The sequence below is a fragment of the Patiria miniata genome, unplaced genomic scaffold (genome assembly GCF_015706575.1).
Source record: "Patiria miniata isolate m_02_andy unplaced genomic scaffold, ASM1570657v1 HiC_scaffold_18, whole genome shotgun sequence".
Taxonomy (NCBI): domain Eukaryota; kingdom Metazoa; phylum Echinodermata; class Asteroidea; order Valvatida; family Asterinidae; genus Patiria; species Patiria miniata.
Genome location: NW_024037056.1, coordinates 4,911,176 through 4,921,462, shown reverse-complemented (window position 1 = coordinate 4,921,462; position 10,287 = coordinate 4,911,176). Strand labels below are relative to the sequence as shown.

General features: G+C 42.9%; 1 protein-coding gene across 1 annotated transcript; it reads right to left on the bottom strand.

Annotated features, from left to right (window-relative positions):
- Positions 1–236: 236 nt before the first annotated feature.
- Positions 237–3,606, bottom strand: LOC119724361 (polyamine oxidase 1-like). Its single transcript, XM_038195379.1, has 2 exons — positions 3,413–3,606; positions 237–2,862 (listed from the first exon to the last, which is right to left on the bottom strand). Exon 2 carries the CDS (start codon positions 2,321–2,323, stop codon positions 917–919), a length of 1,407 nt encoding a protein of 468 aa, XP_038051307.1. The 5' UTR covers positions 2,324–2,862; positions 3,413–3,606; the 3' UTR covers positions 237–916.
- Between the last annotated feature and the right edge of the window lie 6,681 nt (positions 3,607–10,287).

Below are 10,287 nucleotides of genomic sequence, written 5' to 3'. Positions count from 1 at the left end.
ACAATCATGTTTAATGGAGCAATTTATAGTAATCGATTGCAAACACAATTCAGACTAACTAAATAATTATGGTAAACTGGAGGCAGTATATGAAAAAAAGCCAGTTGTTTCCAACGCTGGTCGGCCGACCAGCACTGGAAATTGATTCAAAAACACCACTTTTCTTAAAAATGTCAGCACACCAGGTGCCATGATTTTGCAGGATGCTTTAGACTGTCATTCACTAACAGTCCAGCAAGGTATTTCATAACAATTGGTAGGTTTTTTTTATGATTGCAAATGTATATTCCCTTTAAAAGTAAAACTTAATATTCCATAGAAACCCTTACATGTACCTTTAAAACAAACATTAATATACTAGGTAATATACTTTAATTAGGTCCTTTATGATAAGAATGTGTCTTTTTTTGTAATTTTTATTTCATGCTTTTAATATTTTTTTGTTTTTTTTGTTTTTGTGTCTAATCTAAATTGGCCAACATCATTAATGTAACTAACACCACTAAATTTGAAAATAATTTGATGGACAGAGCAACTGAATCATACACACTATAATATAATCCTTGCCCAAACATTTCTTGCAAAATATAGAAGGGCTACAAATGCAAAAAGAACTTACTATGGAATGTAGTTCTGTACAAGAATTGGAATCTGAAATGGTGTAGATTTGAAAAGCACAATTTGAAATACACAGGTATTTTTTCTAGCATGCACATGTACTACTTATATTTTGCAAGTAATGATTGGAAGTTTGGAGACCTGTGAAATGAGGACCGGGGAGGAGAGAAGAAGATAGCCAATTTCTTTTTAGAATTTTTTAATTAGTTTTTCACACTATTGATTACAACCAACACCAATTTCACTCAACTATTAGTTGACATCATCAACTCATCCAATGATCTGTTTCAAACATCTTTCATTTGCCTAAAAACCCTTTGCGTTTAATCTCCCACTTCAGCACTCCCCGCATTATCTTCTTAGCCTCTCGCTCCCCACTCCTCATTCCCCCGATCACAAACCCCGCAAACTTGTCATCTGTAGCCTCACCCCCGAAGAAGATTCTCCCAACCGGAGTTTGGAGCTGATGGAGAATTTTACTTGGGGCACCATCGGGTAGAGGGGCGGAGAATGCCCCCATCTGGAGGGGGTCATTCAGCCAACCTGACAGCATGATATCAGTTGGAGATGGCACTTGCTGTTCCCCATACAGGCCTCTCATGACAGTGACAATCTCCTCTCGGGTGGTGTCTAGTGGTTGGTTCTCTACCCGTTGAGCTTCAGCCCCAACTACAAATGCAATCAGGATGTTGGTACCAATGGGGAACAGACCCTGGGCCTCCATATTCATGAAGGCCGGGTAGTAACCCCTCCGGTCACTCACGTGCATGATCCACTCGCTGTCATCCCAGAATTTACGGGGAAACTTGAGGAAGATCTTGGTAAAAGCCCCCATGGGGGTATGGTTGAGGGCGGTGGTTTTCCAATGTGGCAGCGGTGGGGTGAATTCTACGAGACCGCTCTGCAGCACGCCAAGACTGAATGTGAGCAGCACGGCATCTGCGCGAAAGACTGTGCCATCTGCACATGTCACACAGACCTTCTCAATCTGCGAATGGTCGATGGAGATAACTTTTCTATTTAACAGGAGGCGCCTCTTTTCAACCAGGCGGGCGACCACATCAGCAAAGATGATCTTGAAGCCCCTCTGATCAATCACAAACCCTGAGCTACCTACACGATCCCAGTGCCCCACATCAAGTGAAGCTTGCTCTGGTGGGACTGTATACTCAAAATCAAAGACATACCACTCGACAGCCTTACGGAGGGCATCTGATGAGCTATCAGAACAATACCTGTCGGCCATGAAATCCCTCATAGTCAGCTCACTATTCAAACTATTGGCTGCAAAGTCACCAGCCTCCACCATAATGTCACAGACTTCAGTGATAACTTGCTCCACTTCCCACTCCGGGATAACTTCTCCATTCTCACTCATGACCATCAGCTTGTGTTGATTGACCTCAGCTTCAACTTTCTGGCATTCCAAATCAGCTTTCTCTGCAATCTTCTTCATGGGCCCTCCGATGGGCTGCAGCCAATTAGCCCCCTTCTCAAGACGGATCCCGCCAAACTCAACATCATGAACCCGCCCACCGATGTGGTCTGCCCCTTCAATAACCAAAAACTGGTCAAAACCTTGACTCAGAAAAGTGCTGGCCGCACCCAGTCCCGCCGCGCCTGCACCAAGGATCAACACTTCCACATCCCTCACGCTGCCAGTTCCACCTTCTTCCACAAGTTTCCCCGCGTTTTTCTGGTTCATTTTTATCAAACAGCATCCAATTAATTACAGCAAAAATATAATTCAGTTTAATCAAAGGTTTCATGCAAACGTCACCATTTACATAATCAAGAGCAGCTGCGCGATGACGCATGTGCATGCAAAATACCCTCTAATTACTGGAGGCTATAACTAAGTGTTTATTATAGGGTGTATTATTCAATGGGAGTATCAACTCCCTTGTAGTTCTCAGTATCACTTGGCTGGCCATTGTCTTTTCTATATTCATGAAGTAGTTATTAGGTAGTCTAGCTAGGAATTGTGTCTTGTTCATTTGCAGCCTGCACACAAGCTGTTGTTTCCACAGATCTCTGGAGTCCTGAAAGTGCCGCATTCTTGTCCGTTCTTCCAAGTTCAAAACTGGAAATGCAAATATCAGCTGGTGCTCCACACCCTCCGATGGCAGCAGGAATGCATGATGAAGGCGTTTAAATAGCAAGACCGAATGTTGAGTAGATGTGTTGAGTTTCGTGCGTTTCCCTACGCTTTGGTAGGGTGAAGATGCTATATCAGCTGGAATTCTGGCAATTAAAGAAGAACATACCGCACACTTATTAGAAAAAATAATGGAACAAATGTTGCATCCTGACGCCACTTTTTTCATCATATATCAGTCATTGCAAAAATGTTGGAAAGACATGAATCTGGGAATGAGAAACATTTCACATTTTGTTAGAAAATACTTTGAAAATGTTCTTGACTCACCGGGCCCCATAGACTTCGTACACAACTGCTGAGGTGGCATCGGGACATGGATACTACACTCTTTTAAATATATATCTAGTAAATATGAAACTACACATTCGACAGCATTGTTGGCCGCCGCGTGTTTTTGTCTTCGACTTCGAGTTAAAATTAAAAACGTAAACATAACAACAATTAACATCTCACAACCACATTATAACGTCTCATATTTAATGCCACACCAGAGGCACAGTGCTAAACCGGCAATATATGTGTGCAAAGTCTTTCCCGCAATATTTCAGGGACAATATCTGCTGATTCATTGTGATAAATTATTTACAACGTTAGCAATTTAAGAATTTCGTATAAACAAAAAACAACACACACCTTTTGTTTTGACTCGATCTTTTAATTTACCGAAAACTCTTCTTCATAGAGAATAAAATTCCACGAAGCTTCAATTCAGCAGACGATCTCAGCTCGTTCTGACACAAAAGAGACGACTGAAGTTGAACGTTGGAAATCTTATCCTCCTGCGTCACGTCAACAATACACACGAACAAAATCCGTCGATCAGCTGATTTGTCATAACACAAGCTGCGCGCGCACACTGTTTACACGCAACAGTCGGTGGTGCTCGTCACCTGACCAAAGGCGGGCCGGGCAGTTTGCCAAGGTCACAGCCTTAGACTTGTACCAGTCCTTAGCTATACGTGAAAAAGTGCATTGCAATTACTGCATCACTACCCGGCTTACCCGCCCCCCCCCCCCCCCCCAAAAAAAAATATGAGCCTATGATATTTTGAAGGCTAAACTTGACGTTGGTTTTGATTTTGTAAGGCTCGAATCGTCCATTACGTACCCTGGCGCTCTTGTTTGTGCGGCTGGTTTTTTTTTTTATTAATAACGCTGCGATGCGGGCTGCGATCATAGAGATCATCAGTGGCTACTACAAATGTACTATGCAGCAACATCAAAGGCCAAAAAAAAGTCTCCGGTTTCTGGTATGCGCGCTCGTCGCCGTAGCCATGCGCGTCGGCAAAATGAAAAAGGTTTTTTTTTTCAATGAAAGATGATGTCTCAAAACCGCCAAACTCACTGGTTTGACTGGAATCCTGCTGCTGCACAGTTTTAACATGTTTTTGGATGGGGTTGAGATCGAGAATAAGCTTTTATGTGGCCTCTCTGGACTCCCATATATTTGCACTAACTTTAGTCGGGCACCATTTGCAGTCATCAGCCGACATTTGAAGCAAAACAGTCAGGTAAAAAAAAAAGCCGCGTCGCCGCACCACTTTTTGGACAAGCTCCATACCAGAAACCGGAGACTTTTTTTTTGGCCAAAGAATAATCCATTACCACCCAAGGATACTGATTTGAATAACGCCACGGTATTGTATGCAAATTTCACTGCTGCATTAATTTTTCCATGGTAATAGAGGAAAGGAAGCCGGATAATGGCCCCGCTGACATATAATTGCACAATTAATTCTGTTCAAAGCGCGGAAAGTTGTGGCACGTATATAATGAGGCGAACCCGCGCACCGGCGCCCCTTCCCTCGATCCCCGCGCGAGGCGTGCCCCCTCCTCCCCCAGGAGGCCAGAGTAGAGCAAAAGTTCGTTTCATTAAAGAAATTCAGGGAGGGGCGGATCCAGGAAATTTTGCAGGGGGGGGGGAGGTCAGGCACGTCAGTTTTTTTTTTAATCAGCAAATCAGTGCTGAAATGTGTATACAGTCGACTCTCGTTAAAACAAAGGTCAATGGGACTAGCCACATTACCTCTTTATAACAGGAATGTTGTTATAAAAGGACAGCGAACCAAAAAAATACAAAGAGAACCTGAGATTTGGGACCTCAGAATTTGCTCTTTATAAGCAGAGTCGACTGTACTTTTTTCTCCGGACACTTGGCCTCCGTAAAATCTTTTTTATTGGAGGGGGGGGGGGGGAGCACGGGCTGGTACCATCGGGCCTGTTCAAATCCGACGATCATGCACACTATCGCAATACCCCCGCTGGCTATTATACATGACTCTGTGTAAGAGTGTCGCGGACAGGCGGACATTATACAATAATTTAGGTAATTATTATTTTCAGTATTATTATTATTTGTTGGTGTCGGAGCAGGGGAGGGGTTTGACCCGCCCCCCCCCCCCCCCCCCCCCCCATCATCCGCGCCTGATCTATCAAGTTTTCCCTGCGGAAAATGAGGTCCCCTTTGACACCAGCACATGCACACGACCCTAAAGATTACACCCAAAAAGGCCGGATTCACAATAGCTTGACAAATTCACCATCCTCAATTACAGCATTTTTCCATGATTACAGCTAGCTGGGTTTTGTATAGCCTTGGTCAAGGCGTTGGCCATTATTCGTCCGTGCGCGCCAACGATCGACGGCATTAATCCTCGCTACGCAGTGCATAAAACATACGGCGCGAACAGCGACCTCACTCGGCCACTATTTTATGCAAATCATTTGGATCGTTCGATCGGATCCATAATGATTTGCATAAAATAGTGGCCGCATGATGTCACTGTTGGCGCTGTATTTTTAATGCACTGTATAGCGAAGATGTGCCGCCGATCGTTTACGCGTACGGACGAATAAACACGAACGCCTTGACCAAGGCCAAAGTGTGCCACTACACGGACAAAATGACCCTGCCCAAATAAGAAAAGTCATCGCCGGGTAATCACAGCCGCCTTAAAACGAGGCTGGTCTGCAAGCACAGCCTTGTTTTAACCCCAAAACAGTTTCTTACACTCGCGGAGTGTCATATGGCTGTACCTAGCGGCTAAGAGCACCGGACTCATGCTCTGGTGAGCCCGGGCCCGGACACTTTGTGCCCTAAAGCAAGGCACTTAACCATTATTTGCTTCGTCCTTCGGATGGGACGTTAAGCTGGAGGTCCCGTAGTGTTGTATGAGGCCTGACGTTCGGAACCCCTTATCGCCGCTTTCCCCGGTGTTTCTGGCCTCCTAGTTGTACATGGAGCTAGCTATAGCTCCATGGTTATACTCCCTTGTGGAAGTCCTTAGGAGAAGAACCAACCAAGTATCGTTGTTGCATTGTCCAACAGATGCAGAATGCAGCTTTGGGGTGAAAGTGCGCCCTCCTGCGATTATCACCGATATCCTTTGGATTTCCTGGGTAAAAATTAATGATACACCAGAATATCCTGGGAAGTGTGGACATGAGGATTGACCTTTTTTTCAATGAAAGTCACCAGTTTGTAAAGTACATTATAATGACCTAACATTTGTCTGATTGACTGTGCGAGAGTTTCTGTAGTTATATATCCAGCCCTCCATGAGGAATTCTCGTCAGCTTTGTAGACATTCCTCCTTGTTTTTCATGAAACATTGATGCCAATTTGAAATAAAATTGAAATATGTTTTTATAATGTTTACTTTACTGCAAAGACATCTTTTTTTGTGTCTAAATAACCATTTTGTATCAAAAGTACAAACTACAATGAAATGAACTCCTTAGCTATTTTATACTAGTTTTCACTTCTGATATCAAAATACAGGCCTTTATTGTAAAGAATTCACATGTATTTCCATTTTTATTTCCATTATTATGCAGCTACGTGGAAATCCTTAATTACATCTTGTTAGCCCGGATTATTGGGTGTTTTTTTTATGATTGCACAACAAGGGAACAAGGCAAAGAATAGACCAACAAAATGTTAGTAGATTTTGCGGGGAATGTTGCACGCCACCAGGAAACAGATAGTAGGCTTATGAGCTTTTGTAATGCCCCTTTGACTTACAGGATTTCAAAAACAGAGTGTTTAAGGTCATCGTTAATAAGTTTCCAAAATCTCAGACCAGAGTTAAGAATGAATTACAGCCGCGAAAATAAATTAAAGATTTTTTCCGGACATCTGTAAGTATGATGTCTCCTTGTGTTTATACCCAGATTTTGTTTGAAATGATCGAAGTGGCGAATGATTTTGTACTTAAATAATAAACCTATTCTTTGCAAGCATACTTATTAGCAGATGTTCATGTTGTATTTATTGCAGGTGATAGGACTAAGGACACATAAAACTAAAAGGAAACTTTCCTCCTTACATGTGGTGATTTGTCAGTATACAGCCTGCATGGACAAGTATTTATTGTTTTCAGTTGCCGTAGTCATCAGGAAGGAACACAAAGGTGACCCCCAGTGTGTGAAGTCCAGCAGCGTTTTCCTGTTAATGAACATGTTAATATTTCCCTTCCAAAGGGAAACTGTTGACCGCAATCCTAGGCTACCATGGCTACAAACGAAGGCCAGGTACAATATCCGGGTCAGTTTGCACTGTTATTATGTGACCGGCACTTCACGGGTTGAGCGCAAGTTTGCGAAAGGTGTGAGGCGCAAATATTTGGTTGCAGTACGTGACATAAAAAAGACGGCCAATTTCCACTTTTATGGGATGCATTGCTACTAGCACCAAGGTGAATGAAACTGTTTCCGGATGCATTGCTCCATGGTCTGTGGCTCCTTGAAAACAAACGCCTATGGTCTTTTACATGTAATACAGCACAGACCGTGTTTACTGAAGTTAACGAGCACAGGAGTCGTTATAGTGGTATGTGGTGAATGTAAAGAATATAGTGTCTTCTTATGTAAGACAAACGTCACCATTATTCTTCCACTCCCATTTGCTGTTTGAGAGAGGCGATACTACGCTCGACTTCAATATTCCTCTGTAACTGGGTGATTTGAGGCAGAAGATGAAAACAGATTCTTCCAGGGCCACATCGAACTAAAGTCGCTCTGCCATTAAATGCATGATGCTGCTTTGAACACCAATTGACGACGATCAAGTAACATCAAAGCCGTTTGTACGATTTTAATTTACCAGAAAGGAATCAGATCGAAAGGCGTCATGTTAAAGCTCGGCTGTCTCCTAATCGTCTTCAAGTTGCTCACTATTTCGCCACGTGCACGGTAAGTAGGATACCCGTTTTCCCGCTATTTTTAAACGTCTGGTAGCTATATGTTTATGATAATCACATTTAATTCCATGCCCAACAGTTGAACTTTTGGAATTGTTTCCAGGTTCTTAGAAATTCGGTTTTCATAGCATAATCGCCATCTTAGTTTTGAATAAGTAGAGAAGTATCAATTGCTTATCATTGCTCTTAATACTAGCAGTAGGCCTAATGCAGCTTTGTTTTTTAAACAGGGCCACAGTTTGTTCGTACAACTGCCCACAGCGCTACACGACAACGTGTGGATTTTTGGGCTTGTCTCGCTGCACCAGATACAGGTAATTCCTTTAACACCATTGTTTTTCCACACGTCATTATAGTAGCAGTAACAATAACTAGACACTGAAGCACTCAGAGAGCACAAACCTCCGCCAAGGCTAAACAATTCGGGCGATTCACAATGCAGTGGGCCACCAAGAGTTGCCACGGAGAGTCAATTTTTCAAGTTTACGGTCGACAAGCCCATTTGAATGAGTGTCAGTAGACAATTTGAGCTAATATGTTATAGATTGGGGCATAGCATTCTGCCGCCTTACAAAAAACACCATAGTGATAAAAAGAAAAGAAAAGGGCAAACAGATCCTCGAATCATACGCTTACGAAACTACTGACCGGAAAAACTAACGATTTCAAATGTCCTGCGCTGCGAATTTGTCGACCATTTCCCACAATGCACTGGGAAAAATGAGCTCTCCGTGGCAAACTCTTTGCGGCGCACTGCATTGTGAATCGCCCGAATTCCCCGCCATACTTGCATAAACAGTGAAGAAAAAAAAGAGAAAAAAATCCGGGATCCAGACCCAGATGCAGATCACTTCCAAAATCTAATCGATTTGTACTTGTACAAAGAACCGCCCCTAAAAAATTTACATATGCAAACCGTCTATAACTTTTGGCGTTATCTTGTTAACAGACAAACCAACCAACCCACTAACACACCAACCAACAAACTAACGAACGCCGATGAAAACTACTCCTTGGCGGAGCTAAATGCAATAACATGCAGGTTCTTATATAGGGCAAGAAGATCGAAGCGCTTTACATAGGCCCCCCCCCCCCCAAAAAAAAATCGTTCTGCTTCCGATTACATGGCAGTCGAAAATAGGGTAGGTATAGGTAGGGATTTTTTTTTTTTTTTTTGCTATTTTTTTTTGGGTGTACGATCATATGGAGGCGACGGTAAAAGGTAGAAATTGATGGTTTTGGGGTGTTTTTTCCCCATTTTTTCCCATAAAAAAAATAGGGTAGGGCTGTCAAAAAAGGGTAGGTAGGGAAACCGGAAGCAGAACTAATTTTTGGCCTAATTATAGCACGGCCTCACGAGCATATAGACACTAACAGTTTTTGAAATGTCATTGAAATTTATCACCTTTCCTGATTGGTCGATTGCTCGTGATTTGATGTCCCCGTTTATTCCCACCAGTTTTCGTTTTTTTCCAGTCCACTAGAACGGTTATTTTATTTTAAGGCAGAAAAGTTCTTTTTCTTTTCTGAATTGAGGCTCCGGGGGATTTTTTGGCAAGACGGGGAAAAAAAAGAAAATTTTACGGAGGTCAATTGTCCGGAGAAAAAAGTATACACATTTCAGCACTGATTTGCTGATTAAAACAATCTGACTTGCCTGATCCCCCCTCTAGCAAAAATTCCTGGATCCGCCCCTCCCTGAATTTTTTTAGTGAAACGAACTTTTGCTCAACTCAACTGGCAATTTCTGAGCAGGAAGGGGGGGGGGTGGCACGATGATGGGCCCCGCTGGGGAGGAGGGGGCACGCCTCGCACGGGGTCGCCTTATAGTGCCACAACTTTCTGCGTTATTAATAAAATTAATTGCCTGGCAATTATGTCAGTCGGGCCATTATCCTGCTTTATTTCCTCTATATATTACCCGATGGAAGAAGTACCCTTATTGCATGCAGCAGTGAATTTTGCGAATACCGTGGCGCTATTCAAATCAGTATCCTTGGGTGGTAATGGATTATTCTTTGATGTTGTTGCATTGATCGTATAGTAGTAGAACAGTACATGGTACTTAATACTTGCCTCATCCTCCATCAAAGAGAGGTTGTATTTTACCTTCTTGTTCGCCCTCGTCTTGAGGCTACGGCAGCATGGACAAGAACACTTCCAAGAACATAAAAGAACTACAAAAAGTCCAGAAGAGAGCTTCGAGGTTCGTTTCATCAAACACGGAGCCATGTGTGCACTCAAGCGAGCAAAATAGACCCCATGCCGCGCCGGATATGCAGATAATTCCAAGAAATACTGTATTGG